Genomic DNA, 22,595 nt, shown 5'->3' on the forward strand with positions numbered 1-22,595 from the left:
GCCCCACTCACAGCCTTTGGAGATACCGCGTGTGAGAGACGGTTTCTCGCCGGAGCTCTCACAAAGCCGCCGACTCGCCGGGGCTCGGCTCCCCGCAGCCCCCCGCCGCCCCGGGCCGCCCCCCGCCGCGGCAGACAAAGGAGGGACGGCACTTATTTATCCGCCTCCTTCCCGGGACCGGCGGGAGGGCGGTGTGCCGCGGAGGTAACAGCGATCCGCCGGCGGGCTGGCACGGCACGGGGGGCACCGCCTGCACCCCGCAACAAAGGGCCGGAGCCAGAGGTGAGAGGCGGGGGCGGCGCCGGGGCTCGAACCTGCGGCCCGGGGCAGGGAGGGGCGTTACTGGAGGGCGTGTCCATGCAAAGGACGCCCCCCGCGGCGCCCCGCAACGGGGCCCAGTGGGGGCCGAGCCCCGCCCGGTGCCCGCCCCGCCCCGCCCGCCGCTCACGGGCCGGGGCCGCGGCGGCAGTCGCGGCCGAGAGATGGCGGGGGGCCGCGGGACCCCGGCGCGGCGCTGAGCCCCGCCGCCCTCCGCACCCCCGCAGCCGCCGCCGGGACCCCCGCGGAGGTAAGAGCCTCGCCGGGCGGCGGGGCGGGTGCCCGGCGCGGGGGGCGCCCCGGGAGAAACTTTCCTCCGCTCGGAACTCGCGCGTGTGTGGGTCGGTCTCTCGCCCCACCACCCCACGCCGCAACTTGCCGGTGAAGTGGGCAGGTGGGGCGCGGGCTGGTGCCGGCGGTGTGGTGCTGGGACCCCAGCCCCGCGCCGGCGGCGGCACCGGGTGCTGTGGAGCCCCCGCGCTGCCCGCCTCGCAGAGGGGTAGTGCCGGGGTGGGGGATCCGTGCCGGTACCCCCGCTCCCGGCAGCCGCGGCTGGGCAGCGCGCCCCTGTCCCGCTCGGAGCGGGGGGACTGTCCAAGGGGACGGGGGCTGGCGGGGAGCCCCCGGGGCAGGGGGGCTGCGGCAGGGCTCGGCGGCGCGGGGTGCCCGGGAGGGGGTACCGGGACACACACACCCCCCGGAGAACGCCCGGCACCGCCGAGCAGGCTGCCAGAGCCCGCCGAGGTGGAACGCCGAGCCCCGGCGGGACTCCGCGCCCCGGCGGGCTGGGGGTGCGCGGAGGGCGCCCGGGCGAGGGGCGCAGGGGACAGTCGGTGCTCCCTGGGAACAGGACAGGCCAGTCGTGCCGGAGCGCGAAGTTGTGCAAAGTTATTTCCCGGGTACGCGGGGCCGCGCTGGACATTTAGCATTATTATACTGTATTCCGTTGTTTTATTACCTATTTTTCCCCCCTTCCCGCTTGTGGCATCGCGCGCCGCGGCCGGAGGTGGGCCAGGCTCCCCTCCCGCTGCCTATCCTGCCTCTATTGCTTTTCCCTCCCAAAATGTTTCCTGCTCTCCCCCGAGCCCACGGGGACCAGGCGTGCAGGCAGCCCTACCCCTCAGCCCCCCCCCCCGGGCACCCCGAGGGCATTCCCGAGGCATCCCCTCAGCCCTCTTTGGGGGTTCGATCCCCCAAAGGAGCCCCTATTCCAGCCGAGAAAACCTTTCCCTAATTGCTTGGGCTCGGCGGCGCTGCATTGACCAGCCTGGGGAGGGGGGATAAAGCCGAGAAGGATTTTGATCTTCCTGCGGCGGCACCAGCAATGGCCAAACTTTAATTGCCAAAAAAACCCCTCCAAGCCCAGACAGCCCGGGGGCTGGGGGGCAGGAATGTGGCCGCTCTCCCCTGGAGTTCTCAGTTTCCCCGGAGTGCAGATGACCCTGGAAATGGAGATTTCCTGGCCAAGGTGCACTCCAATGGCCCGTTTCCCTTTTTGCTTCCTTGGAATTTGCCTTTCCCGGCCGGGCCTGGGTGCCCCCCACTCGCCGTCGGCCTTTTCCCCCCTCCTCGCCCTGCGCTTGCTGCGCTCCCCTCCTCTCCCTCTTTTCCTTTGTTTGCCATCTCGCTCCCTGTCTCTGACGCGTACGCCGCTCCATCCAAATGCAATAGTGGGATTTGCCAGAATTATTTCCTAAAGCTGCCGGGGAGAGGGGGGAGGTTTGGATGGAGGGGGGTTATTTAACTGCAACCAACTGGAGTTTTGGCTGGTGGAGGAACTGGGGGTGCAGGCTGTCCCGGCCCGGCGCTGATGGGAAGGGCAGAGCCCGGGAATGGGTGGGAGAAGGGGGAAGGCAGCCTGAAAAAGAATCGAATGCCAGTACAATGGAGCAGAGCTGGGTGTGCTCAGGGGCAGACGAGCAAATTGAAACATTCACTGACCCCAAAAGCAAGAAGGAGAAAAAAAAACATGAAGCCCCAGGAAACGGCAGTGCCGCCGTGCTCGGGGTCTTGCCCTGCCGCTGGTGACAGTGCTTCTGCCCTTGTCCCACTCGGAGCTGGCAGCACGGGTGCTGTGCACTCCAGGAGACACCGGCCAGACCACCCGGGTGGGGTGTGGGATTGTCTCTCTTGCAGTCCAGCATCCCTCTCCGGGGTGCCCCGGAGGGTTCCCAGGCATCTGCCTGGCTTTGGGTGTGCCTGTCCCCCGTGGTGCTGTGCAGTGGCAGATCCCTGGAGGGCATGGCCCTGTGGGAGTGGTGTGGTGGGGACCCCCCCATCGCCACAGCGCAGAGCCCCTTTGGCCGGGCATTCCTCGCATGCCCGAGCCCACCCGGTACTGTGGCACAGCACATCCCACCAAGCGTGCAGCTACCTGGGGACACGGGGGGCTTCCCACTGCGGGCCTCCTCTCAAATCCTGCCCTGGGCATCCTGTGGACCCCCAGGAAGGTACTGCCTCGGGTGAGGGGGCTGGCCCAAGGGATGGTCCCTCCAGGAGGGGCAGTGGGGCACGCGGGGGCACTGCGCACCGTGCCGTGCCGGGGTGCATGTGTGGCTTGCTGGAGGCAGCTTGGCGGACTCCACTCAGTGCTGGAGCCCCAGGGAGTCCAGCTGCCTGGCACACAGGCAGGGCTTTTTTTTCCTCTTCTTTTTCTTCCTCTTTTATTTATGAAAAAAAAAATCCCCCTTTTTTTTTTTTTGTACGTTCTTGGAATAATGAAGTCCAGATTTCCTTCATGTTGGAAAGATTTGATCCCAGCTCTGCTTGCTGTAGCTTTGCTGGGGGCTGGGAGGAGAGGTAGGGAGGGCTGGGAGTGGGACCCCTCTGGGGGGGGGGATGCTGCAGCCGAGGGGGGGTGTGGGGAGGGATGGAGGGATGCTCCTCACCTGGGCAAGGCTCACTGGCTTGGGTGGAGGAGCGTGCTGCAGCAGTTCTGGCTGCGCTCGCCTCACCCGGCGTGCTTGGCTGGGCACCCAAGGAGGTGAGGCTGGGCCTCCCCCCTTCCCAATTCCTGTCCCCCCACCCCCCAGCCTGCAGAGTGGAGTTCAGCCCCCCCGGGCTGACTGCCAGCCCTCCCCAGAGGATGCTGCCTGCCAGCAGATGATGGAGAGCGGGATGGGGAGATGTAGGGCTTGTACCCCCCAGGGGATAGTGGGTGCAGTGAACTGACATCCCTCCCCCATGTACCGTCCTTGGCAGGCTCAGCCCCCCCGGACTCCCCTCGATCTCAGCGCTCAGGCGCGTGCCCACCATGCCCGTGGTCGGCGTCCTCCTCTGGGCCACCCTGCTGACTCTGGGCTGGCGGGCTGCCCACCCTAAGGACCACAGCTTGGCCACTCCCAGGGTCCAGCTCTCCTTCAAAGGTAAGAGCCTGGCGGTGGGAGTCGGGGGTAGGGTGGGACACCACGATGAAGGAAACCAGGGGCAGTCCAGTGCAGGCTGCTCCTCCTCCTCTCCTCACTCGGGGGGCATCAGCAAGCTGCATCCCCAGAAATCTCCATGGAAATCCATATTCAGGTGTGGCTGAGCTCCCAGTCTGCCCCAGCACACACAGTCTGGGAGGGCTGGTAGCCTGCCTGGTTCCCCCAACACGCTTCCCCTAGTGGGTGGGTAGCTCCCCCCATCTGGCAAAACTGGATGCTGAGGTGCAGGAAGCCCCCCCCCCCGGCGGCACCCCGATTCCAGACAGCAACTTGACGCCGCCCCGACCCCCCCCAGCTGGTATTAATGCCTGGGAGCTGGCAGGGAGCCGGGAGAGGCAGGAGGGGAGGGTGCCGGGTGGGGGGAAGGTGCTTAACCCTTTGGTGCTGGGGCTGCTCAGCCCACCCACCAACTCCAGGAGCTGTGGGGGGACCCCTGGGTCAGCTTTGGTGTGCACATTGGTGAAGGGGTTTATCCTGAGCTCCTGCTTTGTGGATGCTGAGTGGGCTGGGCTGGGGCCGATGAGAGAAGTCCAAGGGCTGCAAACCTCGAGGAACGGAATGGAAATTGTCCCTGCTGGGGGTTTGTCTGCTTGGATGCGTGTCAGGAGGTGACAGACACGAGGAGTCTCGTGTCTGCCTCCCCTTCGGGTCCTTGGGAGAGCTGGGGCTGTGCTGCTTGTGCTGCCTGTGCCCCTGCTGTGCTGTCCCACTGTGCCTTTGCCCTCCAGTCATGAACCGAACCGGCGAGCCCAGGATGTGGTGGCAGAATCGACGATGAGCACAGGGCAGGAGGGGCCGGGGGGCTGGCGGCAAACACGGCAAGGCAGAGCTGGCCGAGGGTGTTACGGGCTGGTCTCAGCAGGAAAAATGGCTGGTATGAAGAGTCTGGGGACAAGTCCAGGCTGGAAAGCAGTGAACAGTTCCTCCCCAGAGGCAGGCACACCTTTCCTCTCAGAAAGGTGTTTTCTGAGGATTTTGGGGGCTGCTGGGGCACTTTGGCTGCTGTAGGGATGCCTCCCCACCCTGGCTCAGAGCATCTCTTCCTCACAGCTGTGTTGCAGGGAGGGAGGCTCCAGTGAAGCCCCAGTTGGACCTGGTGCCCGCTGCCATGGTGTGTCCTGGGAGGAAGCTTAATTCCAGATAGACATGGTTAGGCTTCCTATGCTGCATGTTGGGGGCTGGTTTGGACTTGGTATTTTTTTGCCCCGGTTGGCTGGAGCAAGGGCCCCTGGCTACACTCAGGGGACCTGGGAGGATCACCCAGGTGCCTGTGTCGGGTTCTCCACTTCTTCCTGTCTGAGGAGGTCTGGCAGAGCTCCCCTTGCCCTTGCTGCCCAGAGAGGGGATTTGGAGTGGGAGGACTGGTTTGCACTGGCACACAGAGAAGTGCCAGTGGCATGCTGGATCCAAGCACATCAGGATTGGGAAGGGGTGCCACTCACCTCTTCCCTGCCTGCATTCTTGCAGCGGTGGTGGCAGCAGAGAATTTTCCCGGGGTCTTCCTCAAGGGCCAGCTGGAGTCCACACACCGAACTGTCAGTGAGCAGCATCCCGAGTTAATAATCTGTCTGCAGCCTCCCCAAAGTCATGGAACCATGAGATGTGGGATGCCAGTGGCACATCCTGGAGGGTCCAGCCCCTCCTCTTGCCTGGGGAACCAGGGCTGGTACCCACATCCCTGGCCCCAAATTCCCCAGGACAAATGCAGGCAGTGTGGCTGGCTGTGATGGGTCTGGGCTGGGGGACACTGCTGTGATGAGCTGGGCTGGACTTTGCCATCAGGGACATGGCCGTGGTGCCACGGGGAACCTGGAGGCCATTGGTGTGGGCACAGCTGGAGGGATGCTGCTGGGTTTGGAGTGCAGTGTCCCCACCACCACCATCCCTCTGGCTAAAGCATCCCTGTGCCGAGGCACTGCGCTGTGGGGTCACGGTGGCCGTAAGCACGGCAGAGTGCTGGGGAAGGGGCCGCCATGTCCCCGTGTGTGTCCCCCAGTGCCGTGCCTCAGCAGCCACACTGCCTGGAGCCCTGCCAGCCCCGGGAGCGTCTCTGGGTTTGTTTGCCTTTGCTTGTTATCGCGCGCCAGAGGTTTGTCGCAGCTCCCCGGGGCCTGCGTCATCCTCCACGGAGCCCCAGCGTCTCTGAGTGTGTTAAAAAAAAATACATACATAAAATACCAAAGCGATAGGGAAGGGGTGGGAGCCAAGCTCCTGTGCCCTGATGGGCTGGGCAGGGTCATCCCCCGGTCCTCCCCCCATCCCGTCACCCCCATGGTGTCCTTACGTCTGTCCTCCTCTCAAGGCTTTCCTGTCCGTGTGTCGGCAGGAGGAAGGTGACCGACATGGAAAGAACAGTGCTGGGAGCGGCTCCGGCACAGCTCCCTTTTGCCAACAGCTCTTCCCAGATCCCAGCCCAGTGCTGGCCAGAAATAGGGTGGATATTTTTAATCATCTCCTTGCTAGAAATTCCCCCCCCCATTCCCGTACACATCCTGCGGCCCCTTCTCCTCTGGGCCTTCCTCCGGGCCGGGGGCTCAGGCACCGGAGAGGCTGGCCCGTTCCCCACGAGGATGCAGGAGGTGATGATGATGGTGATTCATCCCTCCATGTCCTGCTCCCTGTCCGGCGTGGGAAAAGCGTGCGGGAAGGAAGGGTGGGCTCTCACCCCGCATTGCTGTGGGAAGCCGTCGAGGTCAGGACTCTCCGTGGGGCTTCAAAACAGGAGCCGCTCCCCGCGGTGAGGGGAACAGCCGTGCTGGCACCTCTCGGAAAATCTGTGGCCCAAGTCCAGCAGGGGCAGCCCTGGCAGGGAGGGGCTGGGTGAGAGGCAGGGCAGTTCCTGCAAGGGGAAAAAATCACTTTAGAAAGAATAAATCAAGCATGGAGTCCCCTCTTGGCTTTACTGCCAGCTGCCTGTGTGCCCTCTCTCCTGCCTGCCTCGTGCCTCAGTTTCCCCCCTCACCCTGCTGGCATCTCTGCCGGTGGCCAGGGGATATCAGCATTCTTGATCCAGGCCAGGGGGTGGCAGATGGCTGGAGAGGAGCCCGGACAGGGGACTGTGTCCCTGGGCCGCCCAGGCGCCCTCCTAAGCTGCTGCAGCTGTGGGCACCACTTGGCGACAGCAGGATGGAATAAACATGGGGGGGCACGGGGGTGCAGGAAGGGCCAAGGGCTTGGGGACAGCCAGTCCTGGGAACGTGCCCGGCAGTACTGGCACTGTCAGTCCCCACCCTGGCGTGAGTTTGGGGGTGTGCTGGATCCCCACACTGCTCCTCAGACCCCACAAAGGTCAGGGGATGCCGCAGTCCCCTTTCCCGTGCCCTGGGGGCGGGGACATGGGGCTGAACTCTTTGACCCCTAAGAGGATTTCCTTGGCTGGGACAGTGGGGGGCTGTGGCAGGGCTCCCCCACCCGCTGGGACCGGCTGCTGCTGGGGCTGAGCTCCCTGGCTCCGGCTGCGAAGCTCCATAAGCTCCTTAAACCCTCCCCCCCCCCCCCAAAAAACCCCGATGTGATTTCATCCCCCCCAAGCCTGTATCTAATAAGCTAGTTATCCCTCAAATTAACAATGCTGCTTATAGAGCAGCATGGCCCTTCTTGGGGTCCTGGCACGGGTGTTCCCCCTGCTCTGGTGCTGCTTGGGCACAGAGCAGAGGGCCCGGAGCAGCAGCACTTTCCGCCCGGCACTGTGCCCTGCCCTCAGGGGCTGCGGAAGGAAATAATGTCCAAAAGTTAAACAAAAAAAAAACCTAAAAGCTGGCGGGTGGGGACACCTCGGCTCAGCTCTTTGCTTTTGGGGGGATTAAAGTCTTTTTTTCTGAAGCCAGGCTCCTTCCTGAAGGGGTTTTCTTGCTGCTGGAGCATCCCCTGACCCAGCTACCAGCAGGGATTCGGGGTCACCACTGCGGAGTGATGCTCAGTGGGGATGGGGTTCCCCACTGCCAGCGCTGCTCGCTGGGGCACATCCACCCACCAGCGCTCGGGGCAGGCTGGCCGGGGGATGAATCAGCGGTTTCGGCTGAAAAAATCTGGTTTTCCTTTTTTTTTTTTTTTTTTCGGTTTTTTTTTTTTTTTTTGTTTTGGCTTGCACCCAACCGGCCGGGCGGTGATGGCTGCACGGAGCACCCGGCCGGCACCGCTTTCATCCCAAGGGATTTGACCCGGGCGGCTGCAGCACCTGTCCCCTGCCACGAGTGCCGGCATGGGGTGGTGCTCCGGGGGGGCTGGAGATGATCGGGAGTGGAAGGCAGCGAGCGGGAGCCAGAGTCATTTCATCTCCCAAGCCCCTGCAAGGCAGCTTTGGTTTCCTCCCACCTGTGAATCGGTTAAATGGGAAAAGAGCTTGGCTGGGGGCCACGGAAACTCTCTTATTACATGTAATTAGCTTAATTACATCATAAATAACCCATCAAGGGGTAGCGGAGTGACGCTCAAACAAATAAGCAATTCTGCTTTCATCGGACGACCCACCCAGCTCTTTGATCAGCCCCAATAACAACAAATGCTTTAACCACTACGAGGGGACATGTTCAGCCCCCCATCCCTCTCCTGGCATTGCTCCCTATCCTGCCCCTCTGACTGCATCATCTACTACATCCCAAATTTCAAGTAGGGAAAAAATTAGCAGGGAACATCATCAAAATTTGGGGCATGCTTCTAAATTTGTGGGATAAAACGCTGCAGGATGGAGATGGGATTTATCCCTGCTGTGCCAGGCTCCCTTGGGATCAATGATGGGCTTCTCCATCGGCATTTAGAGTGAATTCATTCTCCCTCATGCAAAGAAAGGGCTCCCGAAAGCCGCTGGCTCCGCCAGCCGCGGGGGGAGAGCAGTTATTGAATATAAACACGCCGTGTAATTTACATGCTAATTATGTTGAATGCGCTACAAGCCCATAATTAGAATCTAATTAGGTGAGAGCGCCTGTAATTGGTTTTGGGGAATGCAGTGATGGTGCACCTGGGGAGGTGCCCCGCTCAGGTCCTAATGGCATTTAACTCTTCATGCTGGTGCCCTTGTGATGTTTGGGGGGGAAGGGGGGGGCGAGGGGGGATTTGGAGGGCTAGGGGTGGGTGAGAAGCCCTTGGGGGTGTTTGGTTTATTGGGAATCTCCCAAATTTCCCCTTTGCTTTGGGTCTCCATGCCAATGGGCGTTGGGTAGGGACTGCTCACCCCTGCCCGTGGAGGCCGGTGGTGGCAGCCAGCAAGGATGGCAGCATGGGCAGCTGCCAGGGCTGGGAAAGCAGCCAGAGTTTGGCACTGCGGGGGGAATTTGGTTTCGCAGATCGTGCAGTGGGGCGGTGGTGCCGCGGGCAGAGAAAAGCATTTCCTGTTGTTGCCAGCCCTCGGGCTCCTGGCCGCTGGCATCGCTTGAGGGTGCAGGGTAATTAAATCTCAACGCCCAAGGCCACAGAATGATTCTGGGAGAGGTGAGTCCCCGGGGGGCTCCGCGGAATGCTGCGAGGGGACGATCTCCAGGGAGGCCACCCTGGCTGTGATGCCTGAGCGGCTCCTGGCTCCGGTGCTGGGCAATTAAAATAGGATTAGGCTCCCAGCCAGCCGGGGAAGCTCTGCTGGTGCCGGGACTGGCAGTGGGGATGCAGGAGAGTGTATGCTCATTGGGGCGCATCGGCTAATGAGCCGGCTTCTCCAGCCCGGGGGTGCCCCTTCTCCAGCCCCAGGACACCCTGCAGCTGCTGGGGGCAGGTTTGGGAGCACAGTGGCCATAGGGGATTAGGCGGGGAGGGCAGGGAGATGGAGGTTTGGAAGGTCAGAGGTTGGGGCAGGGGCTCTCCCGCCCCTCCATCGCCTTTGGAGAGGGCGTTACGGGGCAGTGGATCTGTCACCACCCTGCCTAGGGAGTGCCCCCTCTGATCGCTGGGCCGTGGGGGGCTGAATGGAGCCCCCGGCGGGGGGCCAGGGCCTTTTGTGCTGCTGGCCTTGTCACCTGCCAAGTCCTGGGGACGCCCATCCTAGTGGCTGTCAGATATTTGCAGTTGTCACTGTCATGGGACCCTCTGCCACCAGTGTCCTGGTGCTACCCAGCTCAGCCCCAGGGTCCCGGCCAGGAGGGCGAGGATGAGAGCACGTCCCCTGGGAGGTTGAACATGGCATCCCCAGGCCAGGCAGTGAGGATGGGGGTCTGTCCTGTCATGGGGGCTCCTTCCCAGTTTAACTGCCATTCCTGTCTGCCTGCTCCAGGTGTCTCTGTCCTGACTGGGATAGCTGGGCATGCAGTTACATCATCAGCAGCTGGGGACGAGCTGTTCTGCTCTGCCTCACCTGCTGCTGGAGCTGCCCTGCCCTTTCCTGGCTCCCAGACTCCAGTCCCCACCAACATCAGTGTCCCACCGGGGGAAGCACCAGCACACACACACACACACACACACACACACACGCACACACGCACATTGTGGGGCACACACATGTACACACACAGTGGGGCGGCTGCAGGACATGGGGCAGGCAGGCACCAGACCCAATGTGCCATGGGACAGGCAGGGAAGGCTACAGGACAGACCGGGTACACCATGGGTGGCAGGCGAGCCAGCACCCGCCACAGGGAGCATCTGGAGCCCAGATGGGACAGGCAGGAGGAGGAGCATGCCGTGGGTGGCTGAGCAGCTCCCCAGCCCTCCATCCTTGGCACTGTTCCATCCCACCTCTGCCGTGGACCCCCCGCCTGCAGCCCAAACTGCCAGCCCCTCCTGATACCCACTGTGCTTGTCCTGTCCATCCAGCCCTGGCAAAAGGGCAGACCCCCAGGCTGGGGGAGATTGATCTCCTGTCCTATGATGCAGTTTCCCACAGCCTGTTCCAGCACATTCCCACCCCGTGGTGCCTGGAGTGGATTGGCCTCACCACCACAGCTGAGCTGCACCGAGTGGGCTCCACCATGGGACTGGGGAGCACCACTGCCAGCCGTGGGACAGAGTGGGTGCCCAGGATGAGAAGGGACACTGGTGGGATGTTGCCAGTCCTCTGTGAGGCTGGGAGGTCAGGGAGATCTGCAGGCACTTGGCCTCCCACTGGGAATGGCAGCTGGCCACTGGAGCCCTGCCCAGCCCTGCCTGGAAGCCAGCAGGCTCCTTCCTGACTCTGACCTGCAGGACCTTCTCTGTTCCTCCCCAGGAAGGGGGGTCCCCAGGGCTGCTCCCAGCTCCCAGTGCCTGCACAAAGGGACAAACTCCACAGGGTGAGGATATTCATTGGACCAGTGTACTATGGGAGTGTCATCTGATGGCTGTAGGTGGCATCCAAAGGGGGTTATACCTCCAAAAGAATTGGCATTTCCAAAGGGGTTGCCTTCAGAGGGAGATGGCAACACAAGGAGGTGGCATCCAATGGCTGTTGGTATAATCTGAAGAGAGTGGCACCTCCAAAGGGAAGCATATGGGTAAGATGATGTCCTACGGGGATGGCATCCAATGGCTTGGAGTGGCATCCGATGGTTGTTGATGGCATCCAAAAGGATGGCACCTCCGAAGGGAGTGGCATCCAGAGCAAATGTCATCCCATGGAGGTGGCATCTGATATCTGGGTGTAGCATCAAAAGGGAGTGACACCTGCAAGGCGAGTGGCACCTCCAAAAAGTGGCATCAAGGGCAGGTAGTGTCCTGTCAGGGTGCTCTCTGTCTCACTCGTGTCCTGGTCCCTGCCTCATGGTTCTTGGCACTGGCCCACATCATCTGCAGCACTTCTGCCTTCCATCTGGCTGCCTCACTGCACTTGTGAATATTCATGACCCTCATTATCTTCTTTCACTCCTTGCTCCCACACTCAGGCTAAAAATAACTTTCCAAGGGGGGTGGGGTGTGCAGGGTAGGGGAGAGGCTCATCCCCTCCCCAGGAGCTGGCTCCCTGGGGTCCCAGCTCCCCCATCCTAGGAGCCAGAGGCTTGGCTTGGGCATAGGGTCACAGGGCAGAAGGATGATGCCAGAGGTTTTAGTCCCTGGGCCCACACGGCAGGGAGCCCCCATCTCTTGCCCCATCTTAATGGTGAACTCCACTCCCTGCTGTGGTGTGCTGGGTCTCCTGAGCCCAGGTCTTGCTGCCCTCTCTCCTGGCCAGTCTTGGTTGTCCCAACTGGCCATGAGCATCTCTGTCGTTGTCTCATGTCCTGCACAGAGGTGACAGCATCATGGTGCTCACGGAGGGGAAAGAAGGCACCATGAGACTGGAAGGTGGGCACCACGGCCTGGGAGGTGGGTACTTCTCGTCACGGGACTCAGCTTCCTGCAGCTGGGACCAGGCTTGGACTCAGGGGCAGAGATGGCACTGGGGAAGACGGGAGTCCCTGGGGTGGTGACCCTGAGGTGCTTTCCCCTTCTAGAGCTGAAGGCGACGGGCACAGCACACTTCTTCAACTTCCTCCTCAACTCCAGCGACTACCGCATCCTGCTGAAGGACGAGGACCACGACCGCATGTACGTGGGCAGCAAGGACTACGTCCTGTCGCTGGACCTGCACGACATCAACCGCGAGCCCCTCATCGTAAGCTGCTGTCGCAGGGCGGGGGGGCAGGTGGAAGAGGGACAACCAGGCACCTGAGGGGCGTTTTCGATGCCAGGGCAAGAGCTTGATGGGCATGATGGGCTCGACTGGTGCTGATGGGGAAGTGGTGGGTGCTGATGGGTGGGAGCCCTGGTCTCCCCTGAGTTAGTGTCTCTGCAGATCCACTGGCCCGCGTCCCAGCAGAGGATTGAGGAGTGCATCCTGTCAGGCAAAAACAGCAACGTGAGTGACCACCATGAACCCCCTTCTGGTAGCTGAGGAGGGCTGGTGGAGGGCACTGGGGGGGGATTCTTGTCCTTGTGTCCTACCCTGGAAAAGCCATCCCCTGGGTCCCCTGTAGTGTGACAGCATCTGCAGCTGTGCTGGAATGGATTGGCATTCCAGAGTGTCACAGTGTCCTGCCACCCCCTCTGTCCCAGCCATGCAAGTCATGGAGAGCTTCTCGGGGGAGTAGGAGGCTGAGCTCCCTATGCTGCTTCCTCCCTCCAGCCGGGGCTGGGCTCTCTGGTTTGACACCTTGTGGCCCATGCTAACCCTTGATCCATGCTATCCCATGTCACATGCCATCCAATGACATTCCAACCCGTGGCCCACATCACCCCATCACACGCCCACACCAACCATGGCCGCACCCCAACCTGTGGCCCCTTGCTGGGGTTGATACCCTCTACTCTGCTTCTCAGGGGGAGTGTGGCAACTTCATCCGCCTGATCCAGCCCTGGAACCGGACACACCTCTACGTGTGTGGCACCGGTGCCTACAACCCCATCTGCGCCTTCGTCAATCGCGGGCGCAAAGCCCAGGTGAGGGGTGGGAGGGATGGGGTGCTGAGCTGGTGCTGGGCAGGGTGGTGCTGGCACAACCACCATGGGCCTGCAGCAGGGTGCATGAGGGCTCAGCTCTGCTGGCTTGTGCTGGGGTGAGGGGGGCAGAGGCTTGGGTGGGCAGTGGCAGGCTGGGAGTGACCGTGGCTAACAGTGTCGTGCTGCTGAGTGGGGCCGAGCCACCTCTGAAGACCAAGGACTTCTGTTCGCACTGGAACTGTGCCCCCCTGTCTGGAACCTGATGGCAGCTTCCTTGTGACATGCCCTCCCACCCTGCTGGCTGAAACCGCTGCTGAATCTCCACCGGGACGAGGAACATGTCAACCCACTGTGCCACCCACTACCAGACTGCTGAGCCCCTCACCGCAGATTCCAAGGATGCCCGACATCATGACACTGGCACTGTACAGGAAGAATCATGGCAGGGGCTGTGCCAGCACATGTGACCATATCAGAGTTGTCCTTGATGAATGTCATCCAGCCCCAAGGACCACAACATGCAGTGAGAGGGTGGCATTGAAGCTAAGTGCCACCAGACCGAATGCACAGCAGACAGAGGAGCACTTTCAGTTCAACCCCAGGAAGGAGCCAGTCTCTGCAAGTAGCAACACAGGTGTCCCAGGAGTCCCAAGCCCTGTGAGGTATCTGTCACCTCTGTGCTGGGGTGGTAGGTCTCAGGCTGTGTCCTTTCCTGTGGTTGGAGAGAGGGCCACCAGCCCAAGCCGAGGGAGGATCACGGCGCTGGATGTGAAGGATGGATATCTGCCTCAGTGCTCCCAAGCCTGGCATGGGCACTGAGAGAGGTGGATGCTACTCAGGCCACTCCAAACTGGTATTGGACTGGGACTGGACTGGGACCAGGCTGGGCAGTGGCAGCATTTGAGGAGGACCAAGGGTGCTGGTGTATGTGTCCCTTCAGCAGAGCCAGCGGCAGGGACTGGGGGTTCCAGTGACCATGTGGTACCAGTACCTTTGGTACTGGGGCATTGCTCCTTGGCACAGGGTGCTGCCAGCTGGGTGGCAGGTGCCATTTTTGCGTCCCCAGGTGTGAGCCCAGCCTAGCTGCCTGTGGGCAGTTGCCTCTCTTCTCTCTCCTGCCCCATGCCAGGGCACCCCAGTTCTTCAGGAGAGAGCAGAGGCCACTCCAGCCTGAAGCATTCAGGGACCCCCACAAGCATCACCCGGGGGGACTGCAGTGCTGCTGCTCCATGGGTATCCATCACCCCAGCTCTTGGGGTCCCTTGCTCGCCCCTGCCCTGGGGGGTCCTTCCCCCTGCCAGCGCTAACTGTCTGCCCTGCTCCTTTTCCCCAGGGGTTTCCGCCGAGCCAGCCGGGAGGCCGGGAAAGCAGATCCACCGACAGCCCCCTCAGCCCGAGACCAGCACAAAGCAAGGTGGGAACCGGTCTGGGAGCCCGCCGCAGCTGTGCCCACCTGTCCCCACGGGCACGCCAGAGCTGCGGGCTCCTTCGTCCCACTGGCATGCTTCCAACCCCCGGTCCAGGTGCCCTGTGCCATGGGCAGCCCTGCCATCCCCTTCCTTCTCAGCACAGCATCTCCCGGCCACCGGCCTGGCGTCGGCTCTCCTTCTCTCACTAACTCCTTTCTCCCAGTCCATATAGGATCCCCCCCATGGGGGACACTGTCAGGGATGGTGGCTCTCTGCCCACCGCCAGCTTTGCCCAGCTTCCAGCTTACTATGTCCCTTTAGAAGTGGGACCATGTGTTGGCAGAGCCACTGGGCTCAGTATGATTCAGGGGAGGATGCCAGTGTGATGTGGAGAAGGTGTTTGGGTAGGGTCTACAGAAACATCACAGCTGCTTTGTCTTGCCCTGTGAGGGACTCATGTCATCCTCACAGGCAAGTGGGCTCAGGGAGGTGACAGCATCCTGGCTTTTGGGAACACCCCAGCGTCCAGCCCACCCTGACAGTGTCACCCCCAAGCCTCTCCCCTCCGGACTAACACGGGTCAGTGCATGGGCCAGGGAGCACATGGGGCATGGGCACCCCACGGCAGCCTGGGGCTCCCCTACCCCTGGGGTGATCAGGGGGGCAGAGGGTGATGTTGGCAGTGAGCATCTGCCTGACTGTGAACAGCTCCTGCTGCCAGCTCGGGGAAGCACTGTTGCCATTTCAGCCCCCTCAGGTCACCACAGTTCCTCCCTCCGTGCTGGGGACAGGGTGTGTGCCCCAGCAGGAACTCCCTGGGGACTGCCAGCACCTCCGTCCCGGCAACTCCAGTGCATTTCAAGGCATGTTAAGCCAAACAGCAGTGCTGGCACTATGATGGCTCATGGGTTGCCCAGCTGGGAGGGTGACATGGTGCAACCATGGCAAGGGCTGCACTGGAGAGAGACAGGTTGTCCCTGTGAGGGGTTTGCCCAGCTCAGGAGCGGGGCCAGCACTGGACAGAGGCATTTGTGATGGTGACAGTGGCACAGCCTGCACAGTGCAGTGATGGGGATGGCAGAAACATGGCTGTGTCCATCTCCAGTGCTGGGTGTCCCAGGAGGAGGAGCTGGTGTGAGCGCACCCTCCAGTGGGAGATGCTCATGGTGAGATCCTGGCTCCTCACCCCCTCCTGCCCTTCCCAGAGCTGGGGCTTTGCCAGGGCTCTGCTGGCCTCTCGATGGAGGGCAGCTGTCACTGTGTCCATCACCCCTGCACCAGAGTCAGGGCACAGGGCCAGCAGGCAGCTCCACCAGCCCGATTTGGTTGCTGAAGGTCCCCCCCATGCCCAGGCTTCCCATGGATGCTCCTGTGATGCTGCTTTATCTCAGCTTAAGGTGGTCCCTATGCCAGGGTGAGGGGTGACCTGACTGGCCAACCTGGCCCTGCCTGCTCGCAGCTGGCACTGATGGAGGATTCTGTGTGTGTCTCTGGGGACAGCGTCAGTCTTGCCCCTGGCTGTGGATGTGTGATGGTGCCAGGGCTGGCCATGGCAAAGGTGACAGTGGGGAGACATCCCATGGAGCAGACACAACATCTCACCCTGTGAAGAAAACCGCTGGAAAATGGGTCCTGGCAAGAGGAGCATGGTGGGTCTGGCAGCTGAGCTATGCCACAGGCCAAACCCTGCTTGCTGAAGCTGTTGGAACTGTGTGACCTGGATCTGGCCAAGCAGTGATGTGCAGCACAGCCAGCTGGAGTGAAGAGGCAGCCAAAGGGGAATGTTTTTCCAGATCTGGGGAATGGATGTCCTGTTTCAGCCTGGTGGCTCAGCCAAGTCTCCAAGTGGTGGAGGGCATGGAGAAGCACCCAGCATTGTTGGAGGAGTCGCTCACAGGGGCTTCAGCTTCCCAGGAGACCTGCAGACCCCTTCTGTGGTCCATCCACATCCATCCTCACTGCTGGGCACCATCCCAAAGGAGGCTGCCTCTCCTCGTGGGCTTTGGAAGGTGCCACGGGGATGGAGGGGTGAAAGTCTAATCAGCTCCTCTATTTGCTTACCTCTCCAGGATTATATCTTCTACCTGGAGCCAGACAGGCTGGAGTCAGGCAAGGGGAAGTGTTCCTACGACCCCAAAGTAGACACCGTCTCTGCGTTAATAAGTGAGTCCTGTGGCTCCCTGGGGCCAGTGCTGCCAGCCCTGGGCAGAGGGAACATGCAGGCAAGATGGAACAGCTGCTTCCACCATCTTTCTGCATTGTCCAAATATCCTCCAGTAGTCAGATTCCTGCCCCTACCACCCCTTACTGCCCCAGCAGTGATGACTGGGCACCCAGGATGCCCAGTCCTTGGGCACCTGGCCCAGCAGAGGTGGGATTCCTGGTTACAGGCCAGTACCAACCTCCAGAGCTCTCTGGGATGGCCACAGGCAGCGGCTCTTGGTTGCCCGGTGACTACCAGCTGGGTCTGGGGCTGGATGAAGCCTGGGGCAGTTGGAAAAGGTGGGTGGATGGGACTGGGGGGCATTCCCGGCTGATCTCTGCCCTCTGCAGATGAAGAGCTCTATGCTGGTGTGTACATTGACTTCATGGGCACAGACGCAGCCATCTTCCGCACCATGGGCAAGCAAACGGCCATGAGGACAGACCAGTACAATTCCCGCTGGCTCAACGGTGAGTTCAGGTGTCAGCTGACCTTGGTGCCCTGGGGACCCCATGGCTTCAGCCCTAGAGATGACACCTGTCGTGTCATACTGCATCCTTCTGCCAAGACAGAGACAGCAACCAACATGGGCTGGTGGATGGGTGGGTGGATGGATGGATGGATGGGTGGATGGATGGTTGACAGTTGATGACTGATGGATAGGTGGACGGATGGATGGACAGACGATGTATGGGTGGATGATGGATGGGTGGATGATGGATGGGTGGATGATGATGGGTGGATGATGGATAAATAGATGGTGGATGGATGGATGGATGGATGGATGGATGGATGGATGGATGCAAAAGAGCAGAGGGATAGCTGTGTGGGGCAATGACAGACATGCCTGGAGCTTTGCTGGGTAGCAGCCGGTGGGGCTGGCTCTGCCGGTGTCCATGCAGGGATTTCTGCAGGGCTGAGATGTCAACCATGTCGCCTGCAGTCGGTGACCCCAAACGCTCATCCTGCCCCTCTCGGAGCACCCCTGCCCCCAGGACGGCAGCTGAGTAAACAGAGCAGAGCAGATGGGATGATCCTGCCAGGCCGGGGAGCCGGCGGGGCGGTAACCCGAAGAGGGGGAGCTGTCAGCACAGGCTGGGCACTGGCTGATGGATGGCAGGGAGAAGCTTCCTGAGAAGCTTCCATGCTGTGTGTTTCCTTCTGGGGGGAAGACTGGTTCCCACCACCCTGCTCGTAGAGCTGATGGATCTCTTCAACCTGTGTTCCTTGGGAATGCTCCCAGGTCCTCAGGGATGCTCTGAGCCCCTCCTGGTGCACTGATGATCACCAGAGAGACCCAGTTCTTCAGCTCTCACCCTGTAACCACAGCAGTGCTTTGCCAGGAACAGGATGATGCTGGAGAAGAGGGAGGCTCAACATCCTACCTTGGTATGGTGCAGGAGTGCTGCTGGGTTGATGGTGTGTCGTACCTTTCCAGACCCAGCCTTTGTTCGTGCCCAGCTCATCCCTGACAGCAGCGAGAGGAACGATGACAAGCTCTACTTCTTCTTCCGAGAGAAGTCAGCCGATGCCCCGCTGAGCCCTGGGGTCTATTCCCGCATCGGGCGCATCTGCCTGGTAAGTAGAGCAAACAACAGGCAGGCAGGGGAGCAGGCAGGGAAGGGGGAAGGGGAATGCACAGGGCTGACCGCAGGGGTGTCTCTGTTGCAGAATGATGATGGGGGCCACTGCTGCCTTGTGAACAAGTGGAGCACCTTCCTGAAGGCCCGGCTTGTCTGCTCCGTACCGGGACCTGATGGAATTGAAACACACTTCGACGAGCTCCGTGAGTGGGCAAGAAGGGAGACAGGAGTCATCTCTAACCCTGCAGGCTTGGGATCACCGTGGGGAGGGCTGGGGACACTGGGGACACCCTTGATGCCCCTCACCATATTTTCCCATGGGTAGCTGCTGTCCCTATGCCCTGGCGCCCCTGCCCACCTTCCCCATGGTGACACCTCCATCTTTCTGTCCCAAGAGGACGTCTTCATCCAGCAGACTCAGGACACCAAGAACCCTGTTATCTACGCCGTGTTCTCTGCTTCGGGGTGAGTGCTGACCCTCCTGGCACAGTGCAGCAGAGGAAGGGGTCCCAGCTGGGTGGGCAGGCGTCCCAGCGATGCCAAACTGGCAGGCAGCACCAAGCCGAAGGGTGGCAGCAGATCCTTCCTCCCAGGTCAGTCTTCAAGGGCTCTGCTGTGTGTGTCTACTCCATGGCTGATATCCGCATGGTCTTCAACGGGCCCTTTGCACACAAGGAGGGACCCAACTACCAGTGGATGCCCTACACAGGCAAAATGCCCTATCCCCGTCCGGGCACTGTAAGTACTCACTGGGCACCCATGGGGAGGTGAGCTGGCGCCTGACAGGCAGCTGGAACCCTCGGACCCGTACCTGAATATGGTTGTGCCACAGTGCCCTGGGGGGACCTTCACCCCATCCATGAAGTCGACCAAGGACTACCCTGATGAAGTGATCAACTTCATGCGCTCACACCCGCTGATGTACCACGCCGTGTACCCCACGCACCGCCAGCCGCTGGTGGTCCGCACCAACGTCAACTACCGCTTCACCACCGTGGCCGTGGACCAGGTGGACGCGGCAGACGGGCGCTATGAGGTGCTTTTCCTGGGCACAGGTACCCACGCCGCGCACCGCGGGGAACGCAGCATGCTCCGGCGCGGCCCCGGAGGGCACGGGCACCACCAGGGCTGGCCAGAGCACGGTGCCCTCCACCACGATAGAGTGGGGTGAGGGGCTGAGACCACCCTCCCCCCCGAGATCCCTGCCCCTCCTCAAGGCTCCAGCCTGGTCCTTCCCCTACCCCGGTGCCCATCCTATGGACCGAACCACCCAGTCTGGTCCTTCCTTTAGCCCAGTTCCCATCCTTGAAGTCAATGATCCAGCATGATACCTCCCATTCTAGGGATCCAACTTGATCCTCTACCTACCCTGGTGCCCATCCCAGGGGCCTCATCATCTAGCCTAACCCTATTCCTGATGCCAGCACCTATCCTACATGCTTCCTGTTGTCCATGCTAACCCCACCATCATCTAGCCTTGTGCCTCCCCTGCCTATTTGCCCATCCTAGAAGCACTGGCATCCAGCCCTGTCCTTCCCAGACCCTAATGCCCATCCTGGGCACATCATCATCTAGCCCAGTGCTTCCCCCTCTCTTAACGCATGTCCCAGAGCCCCTATGATCCATCGTAGTCCTTCCCTGGCTGCTGTCCCCATGCTGCCCTGGGTGGTGGCAGTCCCTAGCCACAGGTGGTGACCTGAGCTGGTACACTGCACCCCAGGCACAGTCACCTGCCACAGCAGGAGAGAGATGGGGATGGGCTTGGGGGATCCTTCCCACCCCCAGTCTCAGCAGGGACCCCCCTCCCAGGCAGGGGGGACACAGGTGCCCAGAGGTGGCACTGAGCCCTTGGGCACCATGGTGTCTTGCAGATCGGGGCACCGTGCAGAAGGTCATCGTGCTCCCCCGGGATGACATGGAGACAGAGGAGCTAATGCTGGAAGAGATTGAGGTGTTCAAGGTAAGGGTTTACCTGTCTGGCACCCTCTGATGAGTGTTTTTGACCCAGCCAACCAGCCCCTTGGGACACCAGCCAGCCCTTTGGGACATGAGTAAGCCCCATGGGACACCAACCACCCCTTGGCCAGCTCTGGAGGGACTCCAAGCATTGACCCTCCTGCCTGCTGCCCCCTCACATCTCCTCCTACCTGCCCCTGCTCCAGCTGCCTGTGGTGGGTCAGAGGTACCCACCCCAGGGCTGCAGCTTCAGTCCAAGCTGTCACCCCTCCATCTTCTTCACTCCTGCCCTGTCCAGGTGCCAGCACCCATCAAGACGATGACCATCTCCTCCAAGAGGGTGAGTCACAGCACATAGCAGGGGGCTGGGTGGGCAGATCCCATCACGGGCCCAGCCACGGCACTGCCCAGCATCACCACTGTGCTGGAGCAGGAGACTCACAGGGGTCCTTGCAGGGTGGGGATGAGGTAGCATCTCACCCTGTGCTCTCTGTCCCCAACAGCAACAGCTGTATGTGTCCTCGGCCGTAGGCGTGACCCACCTGGCCCTGCACCGCTGCGACGTGTACGGGGAGGCCTGTGCCGACTGCTGCCTGGCACGGGACCCCTACTGCGCCTGGGACGGCAGTGCCTGCACCCGCTACTCCGCCTCCTCCAAGAGGTGCGGGGGACCGGGGGACAGCAGCAGGAGGGACCCCCCCATCCACAGGCTCCCCCTCTCACTTCCTGCCTCCCCACAGGCGGAGCCGGCGGCAGGATGTCAGGCACGGCAACCCCATCCGGCAGTGCCGTGGCTACAACTCCAATGGTGAGGGAGGTGTGGGGCACGGCCCCACAGCATGAGGGGCAGCTGGGAGGGGAGGCTGAGGGCAGAGGGCAGGAGGCGGGGGACACAGGGGTGGGTTGGTGATTTTGTGGGTGGATATATGGGAAGATACAGGGATGGTTGGGTGGGCGGGTGGATGAGTGGATAGATATATTGGGGAGGAAGGCAAACATGGGATATGTTGGGATGAGGATGAACACAGATGGTGTTGGTGGATGGATGGATGGGATACATTAGGGAGTAGAATGAACATAGATGGATAAATTAATACATTGGGGGTGGAACATGCATGGATAGATGGATATGTTGGGGAGGAGATTGAACAGATTTGAATGGGTGGATGGATGGATGAATGGATACAGTGGAGAGAAGGATGACTGCAAATGATGGGTGCATAAATGAATGCATGGGTGTATGGATACTTCAGAGGAAGATGAACATGAGGGGGGATGGATGGATGGATGGATGGATGGATGGATGGACACCCAGCAGGTGTGTGGCTGGAGGTGGATGGGAGCTCTCCCTTGGAGGATCAGTGGGCAGGGCAGGAGTGTAGAGTGGTGTGGGTCTGGAGACGCATAACCTGGCTGCCCCCTGCAGCCAACAAGAATGCAGTGGAGGCCGTGCAGTACGGGGTGGAGGGCAGCACTGCCTTCCTGGAGTGCCAACCCCGCTCGCCCCAGGCCAGCGTCAAGTGGCTGCTGCAGAAGGACAACAGCGACCGGCGGAAAGAGGTAGGGCAGGGCACTGCTCCGGGGGCGCGGGGGGTGCCATGTGCCAACCAGCTGAGCCATGCCCCCTGTCCCCCAGCTGCGGGTGGAGGGCCGGGTGCTGCGGACGGAGCAGGGCTTGCTGCTGCGCGCCCTCCAGCTCGGCGACAGCGGCCTCTACTCCTGCACCGCCACCGAGAACAACTTCAAGCACACGGTGACCAAGGTGCAGCTCCGCGTCCTCAGCAGCCGCGCCGTCCACGCCGTGCTGGTCCAGGCAGAGACCCCTCCTGGCCTGCCGGGTGCCCCCACTCCCCGCTACCAGGATCTGCTGCAGCTCCTCACCCAGCCCGAAATGGGACTCCTGGACCAGTACTGCCAGGGCTACTGGCGGCACACGGCTGCCAGCCCCCCGCAACCGCTGGCTGGCCTCAAAGCCAAGGAGCAGCAGGACCAGAAGAAGCCTCGAAACCGCCGGAATCACCAGCCAGAGGCCTATGGGCATACATGAAACCATCATCAGGGACTTTGCTAGCACAGTGGTCTATTTTTCCCCCCTTTTAATATTAAAAATATCTATAAATAAATAAATATATATATATATATATACATTCACGCACACACACACGCACAGACACATGCACTCCCCCCTCCCACGGGAGGTGATATTTATTTGTAGGTTGTACATAATCACTGGGGCAATGAGATCCCTGCCTCCTGGCCCCAGGGAGGAGCAGGGACCCTTGCGGTGCCCACAGCCAGCATTGCTGTCTTCCCCCTGCCCAGGACCCCTGTTATTGTGCAGGGACCACTGGTCACCACAACCACTTTCTCCCTGCAGCTGGGG

At 61.3% G+C, this 22,595-nt stretch overlaps 1 protein-coding gene across 2 annotated transcripts; it reads left to right on the forward strand.

Annotated features, from left to right (window-relative positions):
• Nucleotides 1-527: 527 nt before the first annotated feature.
• SEMA3F (semaphorin 3F) lies at nt 528-22,331 on the forward strand. 2 transcript variants are annotated; one of them, XM_027640127.1, is made up of 19 exons: nt 528-568; nt 3,520-3,683; nt 12,077-12,237; nt 12,418-12,480; nt 12,942-13,061; nt 14,395-14,475; nt 16,540-16,633; nt 17,024-17,143; nt 18,112-18,251; nt 18,345-18,459; nt 18,652-18,721; nt 18,850-18,994; nt 19,089-19,311; nt 20,128-20,216; nt 20,511-20,552; nt 20,716-20,873; nt 20,953-21,020; nt 21,639-21,772; nt 21,849-22,331. In XM_027640127.1, the coding sequence occupies exons 2-19, from the start codon at nt 3,572-3,574 to the stop codon at nt 22,257-22,259; spliced, it is 2,346 nt and encodes a 781-aa protein (XP_027495928.1). In that variant the 5' UTR covers nt 528-568; nt 3,520-3,571; the 3' UTR covers nt 22,260-22,331. The 2 variants fall into 2 exon arrangements, with proteins under 2 accessions (XP_027495928.1, XP_027495929.1); XM_027640128.1 differs by lacking the exon at nt 14,395-14,475.
• Nucleotides 22,332-22,595: the final 264 nt, after the last annotated feature.

This window comes from Corapipo altera, unplaced genomic scaffold (genome assembly GCF_003945725.1).
Source record: "Corapipo altera isolate COAL_440 unplaced genomic scaffold, ASM394572v1 55, whole genome shotgun sequence".
NCBI lineage: Eukaryota > Metazoa > Chordata > Aves > Passeriformes > Pipridae > Corapipo > Corapipo altera.

Coding starts and splice junctions, on each gene's coding strand:
- SEMA3F (XM_027640127.1), top strand. CDS start 3,572: ATGCCCGTGGTCGGCGTCCTCCTCTGGGCCACCCTGCTGACTCTGGGC. Junction 13,062..14,394: donor ATCGCGGGCGCAAAGCCCAG/GTGAGGGGTGGG, acceptor CCTTTTCCCCAG/GGGTTTCCGCCGAGCCAGCC. Junction 20,217..20,510: donor AAGAGATTGAGGTGTTCAAG/GTAAGGGTTTAC, acceptor TGCCCTGTCCAG/GTGCCAGCACCCATCAAGAC.